This window comes from Gouania willdenowi, chromosome 13 (genome assembly GCF_900634775.1).
Source record: "Gouania willdenowi chromosome 13, fGouWil2.1, whole genome shotgun sequence".
In the NCBI taxonomy this organism is placed as follows: domain Eukaryota; kingdom Metazoa; phylum Chordata; class Actinopteri; order Blenniiformes; family Gobiesocidae; genus Gouania; species Gouania willdenowi.
Window position 1 is genome coordinate 3,103,511 of NC_041056.1, and position 15,747 is coordinate 3,119,257.

The following is a 15,747-nucleotide window of genomic DNA, read 5'->3' on the forward strand; positions in this document are numbered from 1 at the left end:
CATTATATATTATTGTTAATACAATAATAATACATAATAATAATGATTAAAAAAAATAATTATAACTGAGTACAGTCTTGGATGAAAAGCTGAATCTAGGACAGGAGGAAGACCATGAGCAGAGGACTGAGAACCTTCTCAGATAATTTCATAGTGAATGTAATGTGGAGGCTCGAGGCTGCGCTGTTTGCTGTCAGGCGCTCCTCGGGCAGCTCTCTGTGACGTGTAGGCCCTCCTCCTCCACTCAGCAGCATCATGGCGGACTACGAAGGCTTCGACGAGCGGGACCGGGCCTACGGCAGCTTCGGTAGCGGACGGGGGTGAGTGTGTTCATCACGCACAGCCTACGGAGCGCGTGTCTTTGTCTCCCTGCTCAGGGCGCGCGGAGCTCGGCCAGCGGCCTCTGCGGCCACCAGCAACTCGAGCTTGTCAGCAGAGCCGCGTCTGAGTGCGTGTGTGCCGGGTTGCGCAGCCAGGAAACACGGAGGATCCCCCTGGAGCTAACGGCTAGCAGCTAGCAGCAACACACCGGCAGACCCACCATGTGGAGCCGATAAAGCTAAGGCTGTTGCGCCCTGTGAGAACCGAGGAACGGAGGTTCAGGTTCATACATGCAGAAGAATAACATGATAGTGTTTATACATGTTGAATAACATAATATAATAACAATTGCAGTGCTAATTTAAAAGGTCTAATATAATCTAACAAATCTAATCTAATAAAGTATTGATTTAAAATATGAAGTTAAATCATGCAGTGTAATGCTAATTTATTGTCTGAGATAGTGCTGGGCGATATGGACCAAAACTCATATTTCAATATGTTGTTCTCCAAATGCCAATATACGATAAAAATCTTGATAATTTTAATTCAAATGAATTATAACCAGTAAGATCATTTAGGGTTAAATTTAGCAATTAACAATAAGCTGCACAATATGGGCCACATTTGGCGTTTTCTCCTATAAGGGACAGCACATGTGAGTGAGTTCTGCAGTGTGGCTTTTTTAGTCAAAGGTCTGGGTTAGAATACTGGGAAATAGTGAAAGCAGTGATTCCTAAAACCAGTAATTTGTTTCGATATAAGCTATGAAAAAATACTTTGTATATGTAATTTTCTGTATTGCCAAAATATGAAATTTGATATATCTTGAATATTGATGTATCGCCCTAGTCTGTGAATGAGTAATCTACAGTAAATATAATCATACATTTATCATAACTATATTACAAATAAATTCACTATAGTGTATGATAATGTATTATTTGGTAAGTGATTATCAGACACAGAGCCAATCTACAATGGCCTCATGTAAAGGATTTTCAATATTTATCACGAGTAGGGATGTAACGATTAATTGTCAGGCAGTTAAAAATCGATTCATAGGTATCACGGTTCACATCGATACACTGAAAATTTTTAAACAGCAGAGGGCGCTATCTATCCTCTTGGCCAGAAGTGGAGGTGGCGGGCGGAATCTGCTACTACTTTCTTTCTGGCCGCCTTCTACTCTTAAACATGTTCATAAATGATTCCTTACCCCTTTAGCAGTGAAAGAATATCTGCAATATTTAATGTGAATATTTGTAAAAGTCAAGTTTTTCTATTAGCTCTGTCTGCAAGCATAGCATCTCTTCTTCACTGCAAGAATATTTGCATTTTCTGTTGTACGTTTAAAAAGAAAAAGAACAGTTTTGCATTGTTTAGTATAGAACCAGAATTAAAATTAGTAGGCTTCTTCTTCATTTGTATTATTCCTTTATTTATTTCATTCAAAATTTATTTTTAGTTAAATTGCATATCGTATCGTGAATCGAATCGTATCGGGAGTTGAGTGAATCGTTACATCCCTAATCACGAGTGATGAAATATCCCAAAGTTTGGGTCCAAAATAAAAATGACGTCACATAAAGATAGTTTTATATCCCAATAAAGAGTAACCTTTATTCTATAAATTAAAACACATAATTTTTTTACATACCCACATGCAGTTATGGCCCAATGAAAATAGTAGGAAAAAAAGTATATGTTCATATTTCCAGAGTGTGTGACCCAAGAACCAATGCATATCTGTGACTAATTATTAGTGATGTGAACAGTCTATGTTGTTCATAGCTCAAGCTGATCACATTACAGGGAGCTGAGACATATGCTAAGTAGTTTACTGAAGACCCAAACATGTTCCAGAACCAAACACACACTGACTTTTTTACTATTTAGAGGAGCTGACATGTCCAGAAGATAGGATGTATAGCAGATCTACTTCTATAGTCTGAGAGAGTAGGTGGAGCTTATTACTATACCACATTTACCTTTCTTATGTGCTGGAGTTCCTGAGATATTGGAAGCTGAAAGTGGAAGAAAAATAAGGACGCATACCCCCCCCTCACTAAATTGTCCATATCTCAAAAAGTATTTATCTAATCAAACTGTAGCGACTGCAGTCACTTCATTCGCCCATGATGAGTCGCTTTAAGGGTGTGCCAAAACATCGACACGACGATATGTCACTGGCGCCATGGGGAAATGTTTTTGGGGAGTGCTCATTAGATGCACTGCCCGCCCTCTACCATCTTGGCTGCATTAAACATCGCCTAAACCACCTGAAACCCCGTCTAAACTGTCAAAAACTATGCAAATCATCACTGACTCCTAAACACAGAGCCAACCAGTGCCTGCTTAACTTTGCTGTGACTGTGAAACGCCGTCTTGTTTCTCGTCAATATTCACCTGCTCAGAGTATGTTAACATCTCATCAGAGCTACAGAAGATCCATGGGAAAAGCTGCGTGTTGTTGTGAATGAGACCATTGATGCCAGGGTAATACGCTGACTGAAATGTTTATTTTTCATATGCAGTGAAATTTTCCAATTTTCATAAAACAACTTAATTCTTCTTGTTAAGCGGCACTAACATGTGTCCATGTTTACAGAGAAGTTGATAATAGTAGCACTGAAACGACTATTTTCTGCATTAATTTTGTTTTTAATGATAATGAGTAAATTTTCACAAACGTACATTGTGCACATGCACAGGTCGTACGTTTACAGCACTTTTAGACAGCGCCGCCGGCTTTTACGGTTTAGATCAGGGGTCTGCAATCTGTAGCTCTGGAGCCTCCTGTGGCTCTTTGACTCTTTTGCAGTGTCTCCCTATAGCTTAAAAAAAAAACTATTGAAATAAATAGTTGTTTTTTTTTACAAAGGCTAATAATGATTAATGACAAATAAAATTAAGATATAACAATTTGTTAACCTAAAATAAATCACGTCGTGCAATGACTCAGCACCTTCCTACTTCACCTCCTGCAACATCTACAGACCATCAACTTTCCTGCACCTGTGACTAACCTTAAGTTTTAAATCCCTGGTAAGAAACTAAACCAACAAAAACACTATTCTGGAAGAAAATACAGATTTTAATTGTGTGGGGACAGATGCTGTGCAGGTTAAATATGTGTGTTTTATGTGTGGCAAGAAATGAGCAATTAGCATGTGTTGATCACATGATCGTGTTATCAAATTAAATTTTCTTTTTGTAGCCTTCCAGATACATTAACTAAAAAAATCTTCTTTATATAACATTGTGTTCATGTAAACTGAGATGCATAAGAATTTGAAGATGAATATACTCTTATTTCTTGATGTCAATTTATTTTATTTTAAACCGTTTTAAAGTTGCCAGTTACATGATTAATATAAATCAAATCAAATTAAATTAAACATTATTTTATATAATTTTAACTGTATAGAATTCAATACACTGCATTGTCTTCATTGAGATGGTATTTTTTTGGCTCCAGGAGGACTTTAATCCAGGTGAGATGAGGCAAAATGGCTCCTTTGAGAGTAAAGGTTGCAGACCCCCTGGTTTAGATGATCAACTTACAGCATTACTTGAGGATGAGTTCACCCAGAATGTAGGCTTATTTAAGAAGTTAAACGCTTTAATTATGCCCCGGTAAATTAAAGAAGTGTGCAGCCACAGCCCTCCGCTGCAGCCGTCTCACTGTAGCGGCAGGGAGGGGCTGCTGCCTCGGCTCTACAGATAGTGACGATAGAGAGGATTTCTCTATGTTTATCTTCCTGGTTTTTGTTCAGAATCATGAGGCTCGTGCCTCCCACATAGATCCCGCCCACATTGCCCATAGCACAAGACCATTGCTGATAGCTTTCATCCAATCAGCTGCAGGTTGAAGTAAAACCCATCCTCAGTCTGACTGCAGTCATTGAGCGTCACAATAACTATGAAGTCCATTAATATCAGAGACTGAACAGCATATGACTTTATAAAGAGTTTAACTTAGTCACAAGTTAATGTGGTAATTCAAATTATTCAGAGTAATGTGTTTATATAGTGGAGGAGACATTGGGAAAAATGCAGAGTTTGGAGTTTCCTTGAACGCAGCATTACTTGTTAGTCAGTGTGCTGCTTCCTGATTGGCTACATTCCGTTCAACGTCACAAATAACAGGTCGTGAGTCAGCGTTACACACACGCACACAGGTTAGGTCAGCCCCGCCCTGTTTCAGAGCAGATTATCAGGACAGATTCACTGTAAACATTCCTCAGCACAGGATCATCTGAGAGCAGTGATTCCCAATGTGAGGTACGGGTACCCCAGCGGTACGCAAATTGTCATGGGCGTACATGAATAAAAACAGGGTGACAACATTATAAAGTATAATATAACTAGAGCAGCATTCAGGAGCCTCCATGTATTACCACTAATGACACATGTCAGACTGCCCTCTAGTGGTGACAAACTCTCAATCTCAAAAAGTGAATATTTGGTTAGAGCTACATTGCTTTACACATGCCAAATGTGCTTGATGCCCTTTGCCAACTCGTATTTTTGAGAAAGTGGATTTTCAGCTTTGATAAACATGAAAACAAAATATAGAAAAACTCTCAGATTCATCCAATCATTTCAGAGTTCTGTTCATCGTCTTATTAAAGTTGTAGTGAGTTGTATTTCACAGTTTCAGGCTGATCAATATGTTGTATTACTGATATATGTTCAATCATCTAATGTTTGGTAGATTTATTTTCCAAAAAAAAATATTTTTATCACTGAAAATGGCAGTATGCAAATAAATAAATCAAGTGATAATTCTAAATAAGATGTTTTCTTGTATGCTCACAGATTATTTTTTAATATATATTATTCATCAAATTTAGAGACATATTTCAGCTGTAGGAGGTACATGGGTTCAGATTAAATGTGACTGAGTTAGTGGATCATCTTAGAGCAGGGGTACTCAATTAGAAACTCAAAATCTCCAATCTGTCCAGAACAGTGACAGTGTAAGTCCAGAATTAGAACTCCGAACAAAAAAGGTAGTAAATCCACATAGAACATTTAAACTATGCACAAAGGATGATGTGTTTTGTCCACATCAGTGTGAAAAGTGACACTTTTTTGTGCCACCAGTTCTTTAAACTTGGGCACAAAAGGTGTGAGGGCCAGGGTTAGACACTGGTGCAAGTGTTCATTAGTGAGTGTACTCCTGTATTTGATCTTCACCATAGTCATCATTTAAAGGTCGACTCACAAGAGTATGTTGAAGGGAAGATGGTGAGAATGTTCAGGACCAATTTTTGCAAGACGGGGACTCTTGCTGCAGGGACCATCTTCGTCCAAAAGGTGGCAGGGTCTCAAAGAGATTCCTGCAGTGCAAGGTTTTCCTGAAGCTCAATGAGTTCTGATTGAAGAGAAGCAGCACTAGCCCATGGGCAGACCTTCAGGGCTTCAATCAGGAATTTGTGTGATGTTTTTCACCATGAATGGATTTTCAATGCACAGTAAGACCTCTTTTCCAAGAGGGAAATCTCCAAACCGGGTTTCAAAAATTGCAATTTGTCTAAAAAAAAATTCCCATAACTGTGATGCTGTGTTCTGAAGCTTGACTTTTCAGTTTTGGGAAGTGAAGCAGACCCTCTTCCCTCGTCACTTTTGAATATTTCCCGTTTCCTTTGAAAAGCATGGATAGCTGACATGAGGTTACACACTGTTATTTTTGCCCTGAAGTTTCAAATTTAGATCATTGAGGTGGTAAGTAATTTCTGAGAGAAATACAGCAATTTTCATTTTTTCCTTGTTTTGCAAGAATTCCAGAAATGGTTTTGCTTTTGGACTCTTCTGATTCATTGTGTTGAAGCAAATCATCAAATTCTGCATTAACCTTTGTGAGGAATGTGCGAAGCAAATGATCTCATTGAGTCTCATTACTGTTGTCATGATTTCTGAGTTCTTTTTTCAAAGGCTGGCACACAAAACCACCTGATGAATGACACAGTGGCATGCTCTGAGGTCAGGGTGATGAACCTTTAAGCGGGACACTAATCCCCTCTCTCCCAGTCATACTTGGGGCTCCATCAGTAGCAATGGAAACAACATGCTTCAGGTCTATCTCTCGGTCGCAACATCTCCATCACTGCTTGACAAATGTCATCCCCTCTTTTATGCCCATGAAGTTTGTGAGGCCTAACACATCTTTGAAGAATTCCCCCTTCTCTTCATCAAAAAATCGACAAACACCAGAAGTTGGGCATTATCTGTATTGTCTGTGGAATCATCCAAAGCCAATGAAATGCATTTAGCCTTTTTAACAGTAGATTTATTTTGGTCCAATAAATCATCAGCAAGGATTTCAGTTCGTCTTACTGCAGTGGAATCAGAGGGGGGTATTTCATTTATTTTTTGTATGTTGTCATTTTTTAGAGTTCTCTCAAACAGAGCAATTGCGACTTCATTCATGCACTCATCACGATTTCCGCGTGAGTGAATGTTTTTTGGGTGCTTGCCTAAGACCCATGCCACTCGCAGTGAGGCTTCAGTTACACGCTCCTGTTGTGTGGCCTACCTGACTATCATAGTACATGTTGCTAGGTATGATGCTTGCATTTGGCTTACTTTTCTGGTCCTTACCTCGGAGTACTGTGGGTAATTCTGCTCAAAGTGGCCATGCTTTGTTTCATCATGACATTTTATGCTTCCACTTTTTACAAGGGCAAATGTCTCATTACATATTAAACACATTGTTTTCATGCTCCCCGCAGGCAGCACAAATACATATTTGTCGGTCCACTCTGTCTTAAATTCAAGATTTTCGCAATCCACCTTTCGTTTTTTGTCAAATTTGGAGCACGCCATAATTTTTGCTTCACTAAAGAAACGGGTACAGTTCGCGTCACTGCGTTGTTGTGGCTAATAATGACCTGTGACCGCGGTGAAGTCAGTTTGAAGTTGGATATTTGATAGGTGTACCTGGAGCAAAGAAGAGCGAACGTCTATCAAATAAACTCCTTGCAGAGGAAAAAAACACTCACGCTGGTAGGACATTTGGATTGGGCACGGGGTAGTTACGTGGTTGGAAATGCCAATGAAATCTCGCTTGGATCACTCTGAAAAACAGATGTGGTTTCCCATGGCCTTGAAGGCATCATTGTTGCAGGCAGCTTTCTCTGCCAATGTTCGTTTTTGTTTAAATGTGTTCTGCGTGTTGAGAGGCTGGGAAAGGGCGAGCGTAAGCGAAAAATTGAGTGCGATAAATGACAGAGAAAGACGATTCTATTTGAGTCTTAATGGTTTATTTTGTCGTCGACTACATCATACAGTAGTTGGGTTGTAATGACTTCAATTAAAGGCTGATATACCTTTAACGGCTCGAGTCAAGTCATTTTAATATTTATCTCGATCTGAATTTCATTGCGTTTGGGTCCAGATCTTGACCGGAGTCTGCCAATTGAGTACCCTTGTCTTAGTGGAACATTAGGACACAAACATCTTAGTAGTCGTTAAGGCTGAACAGTTGTGGAAAATAATTTCATTTTTTCAACAAACATAATCAATAAATCAATGTAATGTGTTCTAATAAACAATATCAGATGTACTATACAGAGTGAAACATTACAGATCTGGGTTTGATGAACTGAGTTTTGATTGAATGTTTCTCATACCGTGGCGTGCTGTGTGCAGGCCCCGCGGCGGTCCCGGCGGTGGCCCCGGAGGTCCCAGGAAGCAAAAGGAGCTGCCGTTAGAGCCTCCGTTTACGGCCTACGTGGGAAACCTGCCCTTCAACACGGTGCAGGGAGACATCGACATCATCTTCAAGGAGCTCAACCTCCGCAGCGTCCGATTGGTCCGCGACAAAGAGACGGACAAGTTCAAAGGTCATAATTCAAGGCTGGTGGTGCCGCCCTCAGATTTTTCCTGTTTTCTGTCTGACGGCAACACTTCCTGTTTTAGGTTTTTGTTACGTGGAGTTTGAAGATTTGGAGTCGTTAAAGGAAGCACTGACGTACGACGGAGCGGTCAGTGTCCCACCCTCTAGCCTTATTGGTCAGTGATGATGATGACGATGGTAACTGAGAGCTGACCTCTGACCCCTGTAGTTGCTAGGCGACCGGGCGCTGAGGGTGGACATCGCAGAGGGACGAAGGCAAGAGCGTGGCGGTGGAGGGTTTGGCTTCAGGAAAGACGAAGGACGAGGTACAAACGGGAAGCAGGAAGGAAGGAGCTTTATTTTGTAGGGGTCTGAGATCTTTAATCCAATATGACAGAGTGAGAAGAGTTTAATAAACCAATAGAAACCTTTAGTTTCCTCCAACCATTAAAACTCCCTCATGCTTTACACTAAACCTCCTCACAGCAGTTCAGCTAATGCACCATTAGATAAACTTGTCTCTGTACCACAGCCTTTTCAGATTTAAATGCAGTCATAATAATCTAAACTAACGCTTCAGATGAAGCACTGCATTCATTTACAGTCACAGGATGACACAATCACTGGATGTAGTAGACATGTAGTGCAGAATCTTGAACAAAATTGGACATATTGGTCATTCGTCGCACTTTTAGACATTAATCGCCTGTTTTCAGGTGAAATATAGCGTGTAAATGTGTAAACCTGCATGTGAGGCATTTCTGTGATATTAAATAAAGATTATTTGGACTTTGATAATTAAAAGATTAACTAAACCCTTAAACCACTTTTTTTTGCTGAAATCAAATGTATTGTGTATGAAGCGGTTGTGTTTATTGATCCTGGTCTAACTCTCAATATTTTAGTCAAACCATTTCAATTTATGGTATTCAGTGGTAAAATGTCAGTGACTGCCCTCTATGGGTTAAACCAGGATATTGAAACAGATTTTTCTATTGGCTGAGAACAAGATTCTGTGATGTCATTGGACCGTTTTATGTCACTGTTAGCTCCGCTCACTCTTATAAATGGTAAATGGCTGGTTAGCTTAGCATAGATTTTATAGTATAGTGGGGGTGTCTTAATGGCACCAGGAACCCCGCCCATAATCAAGACATTTTTTGAAGTCCCCCCAAGTGGCAGATACACTTTTAAATATGAATCATTGTTATGAACATAATGAAAAATGACCTGAGTCACTGATGATGTTGATAATTTTTATGGATTTGATCGGACCGTTGGTTATTCAATGGATATATGGATCATTAAAGCTCTAACCAGTGACCTCTGAATGTAAATACTGTTTTCTCCCATCATGCATTTCACCCTAAGGCTCAGTCTACAGGTAACTCTAACCCTTCCCCCCCCCCCCTGCAGGTTTCAAGGATGACGATTACATGGGGGGGCGTGGTCGAGGGGCCGGTCGCCCCAGTGACAGGCGGGGGGGCCCAGGGGGTGGAGGAATGGGAGGAGGAGGTGGAATGGGAGGGCGTTTCAGAGAGGGACCCCCTCCCCCACGTGGAGCACCCTCGGACTTCAAAGAGCCGTCTGAAGGTGGGTGTGGTCACATGATCATTGGTTACACCTGATAGGGCGGGGCCATACGCACCCACATTCATTGAGGTTAATCAAAGTCTTCCCACAACGAACAGCCTATGATTGGTCATGTGACTCTGAAACAGCCTGTGATTGGTCATGTGACTCTGAAACAGCCTATGATTGGTCATGTGACTCTGAAACAGCCTGTGATTGGTCATGTGACTCTGAAACAGCCTGTGATTGGTCATGTGACTCTGAAACAGCCTGTGATTGGTTACCAAACAGCAGCTCAATGGAACCTTGTCCTTTAGCTGAATGTAAATTTTCTACGTTAAATAAAACAGTTCTAAGCTTTAGGTTCATGTGATAATGTAGCCCCGTCCTTTATCCTTTGACAGTACTCAGCCACAGCTGCTACATGCTAAGCTAACCTAAACATGTGAGACTGGTCTCACATTTACCTCATTAGATTAAGTATTTTGAGCTGGGTTTGATCAAATCCCACCAGGTTAGCAGTTTAGCATCAGTTACCGTGGTGATTCATCTGTAGAAGTTACCCAGCACACAGGGTTAATCCTGGAGGTAGAGAGAAGAGAGGACCTTTGTTTATTGATCTGAGGGTTATTCCAGAAAGCAGGTTCTATTCAAACTCTGAGTTTGTTGGGGCTCTAATGAGGGAAACTCAGAAGTATCCCATTCCTGAAAGTGAGGTTAGTTCTACTCTGAGTCTGTTACCATGGTAACATTTATGGCACGCATGCACATGAGTAACTCAAGGTTGAGTTGATTGACCCACTTCATACCAGCTGTAATGGAATTAGATACCCAGAGTTTATGGATAGACTCAGAGTTTGTTGAACATCCTTTCTGGAATACCCCTCTGTTTGTTACTTGCTTTGTTGTGTTTTGTTTACTACTCTATTTGTTTACCACTCTGTGTTTGTTTGTTTACCTGTCTGTTTACCACTCTTTTTTTAAGTTTACCACTCTGTTTGTTTACCTGTCTGTTTGTTTGTTTACCATTCTGTTTGTTTGTTTACCACTCTGTGTGTGTGTTTGTTTGTTTACAGCTGAGCGCGCCCAGCGGCCCAGGCTACAGTTGAAGCCTCGAACCGTTTCAGAGCCTCTGAATCAGGTCGCTAACCCTAACTCTGCCATTTTTGGTGGAGGGCGACCTAGGGAGGAGGTAGAGAAGTATGAACACTACCCAGACACACACAAACACACTATACACACACACAGATAATACACATGATACACACAGTATGTTCAGACGTCAATCAGTTCTTCTGTTGCTTTTTATTAGCGTGCTTTTAAAATAATCTAACAATAAAACTGATGATGATGGTCACCGGACCTTCATAGCTCCTCCCCCTCAGTCTGTGAAGCGCTGGTTTCACATTCCTTCCTGTTTTCTTTTGTGTTTGCAGCCCTGACGGCTCCCGTGCTCCACCACAGAAGAAGAATGATAGCGAAGGGGAAGCATCCTCCTGAGCATTGACCTTTGACCTTTATCATGTGTGTGTTTGGCAGCGCTGCAGCTCACTCGCTCTCTGCAGCGCTGCCACTACAGTGTTTATTTTTCTCTTTTTTTTTTTTCTTTTTTTTTTTTGTTAAACGGTAAAATCTCTGTCATGACCTTCACAATAAAAGCATCCATTTTAAAGTTGTTTCCTCCCACTGTTTAAGGCAATAAAAGATCAATACCAACCAGGATGTGTGTGTGTGTGTGGGTGGGTGGAGTCAGTGGGCAAACATCACACACACACACACACACACACTAATGAATCTGAGCGTTAACATCACATATACACTCCATAATGCACACATTCTGATCATTGTTACAAATATATTGATAATCGTCACATGACTCCATAATATAAAAACTAAAAGAACAAATAGTTGATACTGATATTAATGAGGATAATTTAAAGGTGGTCAATGTTTGTCATTAATAAAATGAATGAATACTGATAAAACTATTGATTAGTGAGACTTTAGAGTGAGTGTTTCTACTTCCTGTGTGTGTTTGGACAACCTTAGAACTACACACACACTTTCGTGTGTTTACTTCCTGGTTCCCGCTGACGTATCGCACGCTGTTTACGAAACGGTCGTGCTGTTAACCAGCAGGTTCGTGCTGGTTGGTTAGCGTGTATTAACCAGTTGGTCAGCTAGTCGAGTTAGCGACCCTGTGACGTCACTAACCGGTAAGTTAACCGTGTTCCTTAGAGTTGGTAGTTAAACTTAACCTGGTTAGTGTAACTAATTCCGCTGTTGCATCGGCTGGTGTTGGGTTAGTTAGAGAGACTAAGTTACTGGTTAAACTAGTTATACTTTATTAACTAACCCTTAGCTTGTAGCCTGTTAGCAGAGAGCGGCTCGGCTGAGAATCGACACCGAACTTGGTTCACTTCCTGTGTGATTAAAGAACGTCCAGCTGACCGGTCAACAGAGCCTCGGTTAAACTAGTTAAAACTAGTTAAGCACACACTCATAGTCATGTTTTATATTACGGCTCTTAGTTAAACCCAATGTAAACTAGTTTACTATTGACATGTAAACTTTTAGTGACGGCTGGTGGTGAAATGAGCTGTGGATTAAAGCGACTAAACGTCGTGTAATGATGAAAATGTAGATGTAAAAAGAGCAAATTGTTGGAATATTCTCCGTGTTGTTGAAAACCTGTCCGGATTTTGTTTGGTTTAGTGCTCATTTAATGACTTTAACAACTTTACTCAATAAACATAAACACGTCATTTTTAAACGGAGTGTGGCCGATCACGAACTCTGAGAATAGTTTCACTTTTTTATCTCCTTTGTTTCAGCCTAATGTAGGAAATACATGTGACAATGTTTTATGTTTATAAGTGGATTGATGAGATCTGTAAAAAAAAAAAGTTTTAATCAAACCCTTTTAGATACTTTAACTACATTTAAAGTTTTATGTGACAAAGCAAATAAAAATGTATTTTTAAAAAAACTTACAAAAACATTTTTTAAATGGCAACCACCCCACTGTCAATACATCATCAATAACCATAAATACCCCTGCCCTCTACAGGTTCAATGTAACACATTCTCTCTTCCTCTCTCACACACACACAAACTATTGATTTAAATAAGTACTCAATAATAATAATAATGATTTGATGACTACATAGGTATACTGTAGTTCAAATAATTATTTCATTAGAATGCGAATGTGCATGATGTAAGAAAAATGTAATCAATGTGGATATAAAAATTCTATAAACACAGAAATGTATGTAACCCTCTCCTGTGTGACATAGGAAGGTTTATGTATAAATATATTAGAGCTAGTGCATCTGTCCAAGACTTGTCCAATGAATCCATCCACAGTCAGACTTAGAAAAAAAGGCCATCAAAAACAAATATAGTTGTGTGAATGTGCAGTAGATATACTGAGCAAAACCTAATTATATACATGCACAACATGTTTGCTATATTTTAGGCAACAAGAAAAAAAACCCTCAAATAACAGATAACAAGATGAATAATTTCACATTGTCAAAAGGTGATAACTAATCATTCTGAGCCACATCAGTCCACTTCTTGTTCACACTTGGCATTGCAGGATATTTTAAATGATTTGAAGCAAACTTGGCAGATTTTTTTTTTTTTTTTTTTTTTTTTTAAATCCCACAGTGGTGTTAAAAGTTCCTTTTTTCTTTAAAAACGTCCTTTGATCATATGATTTTCCAGATTCCATCAGTTTGATTTGCAGTTATTTAGCTTGCCTTCCTTGTAGGGTTTAGATCTTGGGCAGCTTTGGAGCGCTGATAAGAGGGTTGGCGTCTTGTAAAAACCGCCGTCCTGCGCTCTTGTTGTCATACGTGCAGCTGTGGGTCTCTGTGTATCGGTGGGTGGCACAGAAGTTTTGGCCACACCTGCGCTCATAGCTGGTGGCCTTTGAGCTTTTCTTCTTAGTGCCTGTGGAAGCCTTGACTGGAGGTAGGTGGAATGTTGGTGCACCTATTGTCCCAAATAAAGGCACAACTCCCCCAGCTGATGAAACAGTATTGTAAGTCATAAAGGAAGCTGGTGCCAAGTTCAAGGGTGACATTTGTCCAATGAGGTCCTCCTGTAGATGCCTGTTAGAGGGATTGAAGGGCAGCCTGGAGCTGATGCTGCTCTGAACTGAAGCTGTAGCAGAAGGAAAGGCCAGTCCAACACTCTCACCAAGGCAGTCCCTTATGCTTTGTACAGTGCTGGTAGATAAGGAGGCCAACAGCTCAGAGTTGTTTAAAGACCCCAGTGAGTCCTTACAGGCCTGGTTTGCCACCTTAGTGATCCCTCATGCTTCTTTTTTGGAGAGCGGCTCTTGCCTCTTGCCAGGTAATTCTACCCTAATGCACCGTAGATGTGATGGATGATTAAACACAGTGGCGTTGTACGGCTGAGATAACATCATGGTTGACGTTGGTGGAGAGGTGGATGTAGGCAAAGGAGAGGACGGGCTAACATGGAACAATGAGCCCAGCTGAGCTTGGTCCAGTCTGCTGGTGAGAGAACCATCTTCTTCTCAGAGTCCAGGGACTGAGTGGGGAGGGGGGTGAGGCAGCTTGGCTTGTAATAGAAGGGTTGCCGGTTCGGATCTCACCTGGGCCATCACTGTGGGATGTTCAGCAAGTCCCTTAACCCCTAACTCCTCCCCAGGTGCTGCAAAAATAGCTGCCCACTCCTCAGGGATGGGGTAATCTGTAATAAAAATACAGAATATGACCAATAAAGGCAAAAGCCCCGATTTAATCTTTAATTTAATACAGCTGACAGCCTGCCTCTGGCTGGGGCGACACGTCTAAACTTAGAGGGTCTGACAATTCTTCAAACGCAGCTCCAGGTTGAGTCGGTGCCACTAAACCAAGAGCTTCTTCTAACAAACCTAGTCTGACTTCCTCCTCAGCAGGCTCCACTGGGTCAAAGGTGGCTTCAGGTGGACCCCTGGTACAGAGTGGGAGCAGCTGGCGGTACACACAGTCCCTCATTAACGTGATGCTGCTAATATCCAACCCAGGCACTTTGAGAGGGGGGCAGATGTTTGCAAACAGTGGGCATATCTCCCACGGTTCCTCTTCCTGAAGCATATAACAGAAGGATGGTGGCATGTACTAGAACCTCCAACAGAGCTGCTACAGGGGTGTGTGATGACGGGGGCTCATCACTTTAGCTTTGCAAATTTCTTCCTGTTGAGGTTCATGTCCTCCATTTTAGCTTTGAGTTTCTTCATTTTGTTCATGGTGATGACGTTCTCACAGCTCTGCTGCAGAGCTCTCACCATCCTGATCTGGTCAACAACTCTGAAGAAGTTCAGCTGGTCGCCCTCACAGTAGACCACAAACGTAACCTGCTTGTTAGCAACACTTCTCTCCCAACCATCGCCCTCCTTCCATCAGATCACCCACATCCTTAATTGGATCCTCCATAGTTATGGGCCTATAAAATCTGCGTTAATGGAATAACAGACAGAATCACTGAATTGACTAATGAAAACAGTTAAACACACAAATGGACAAAATTGGCATGAAACCCCGTCACCGTGGGAAAAAGAAAGTTTTTTTATGGGGAAATGTTTCCAGGGCACAATTATAAGGTGCACCGCCCTGTCCTGCCTGCATTAAACTCTGCCTAAATCACCACAAACACCCTCTAAAACAACGCAAATTAAAATAAGTAAACATTTGAAATATATCTGTCTGTGTGTAATGAATTAATATAATATACAAGTTTCACTTTTTAAATGGAATTTCTGAAATAAATCAACTTTTTCATGATATTCTAATTATATGACCAGCACCTGTAGATATATGATAGATAGATAGAAGCTTTGTCATTGTACAACATATAAAACAAAATTAAGGTGCTGTCCAAGAATGAGGAACGACATATTACACACACTTAAATAAAATATTGGAAAACAATATATAATACTCATCACATTATATACATTAACATGATAATATAAAAATGTAAGATGTCCT

At 40.6% G+C, this 15,747-nt stretch overlaps 2 protein-coding genes and 1 pseudogene across 3 annotated transcripts in view; 2 read left to right on the forward strand and 1 right to left on the reverse strand.

The window, feature by feature from the left end:
* Nucleotides 1-172: 172 nt before the first annotated feature.
* eif4h (eukaryotic translation initiation factor 4h) lies at nucleotides 173-11,455 on the forward strand. The gene is made up of 7 exons (XM_028464108.1): nucleotides 173-320; nucleotides 7,981-8,174; nucleotides 8,251-8,315; nucleotides 8,397-8,493; nucleotides 9,584-9,760; nucleotides 10,816-10,939; nucleotides 11,176-11,455. The coding sequence occupies exons 1-7, from the start codon at nucleotides 256-258 to the stop codon at nucleotides 11,237-11,239; spliced, it is 786 nt and encodes a 261-aa protein (XP_028319909.1). The 5' UTR covers nucleotides 173-255; the 3' UTR covers nucleotides 11,240-11,455.
* Nucleotides 11,456-11,767: 312 nt separating this feature from the next.
* rffl (ring finger and FYVE-like domain containing E3 ubiquitin protein ligase) overlaps nucleotides 11,768-15,747 on the forward strand; it is an 11,697-nt gene continuing 7,717 nt past the window's right edge. Inside the window, exon 1 of one of the 2 annotated variants that reach the window (XM_028464106.1) lies at nucleotides 11,768-11,955. The gene's annotated coding sequence lies outside the window, so the exon portion shown is untranslated. The remainder of the gene's footprint in view (nucleotides 11,956-15,747) is intronic. The other variant, XM_028464107.1, reaches the window with a different exon arrangement.
* The window catches only part of LOC114474551 (AN1-type zinc finger protein 4-like), a 3,056-nt pseudogene continuing 829 nt past the window's right edge, over nucleotides 13,521-15,747 (reverse strand).

Coding starts and splice junctions, on each gene's coding strand:
- eif4h (XM_028464108.1), top strand. CDS start 256: ATGGCGGACTACGAAGGCTTCGACGAGCGGGACCGGGCCTACGGCAGC. Junction 8,494..9,583: donor CAGGAAAGACGAAGGACGAG/GTACAAACGGGA, acceptor CCCCCCCTGCAG/GTTTCAAGGATGACGATTAC. Junction 10,940..11,175: donor CCTAGGGAGGAGGTAGAGAA/GTATGAACACTA, acceptor TTGTGTTTGCAG/CCCTGACGGCTCCCGTGCTC.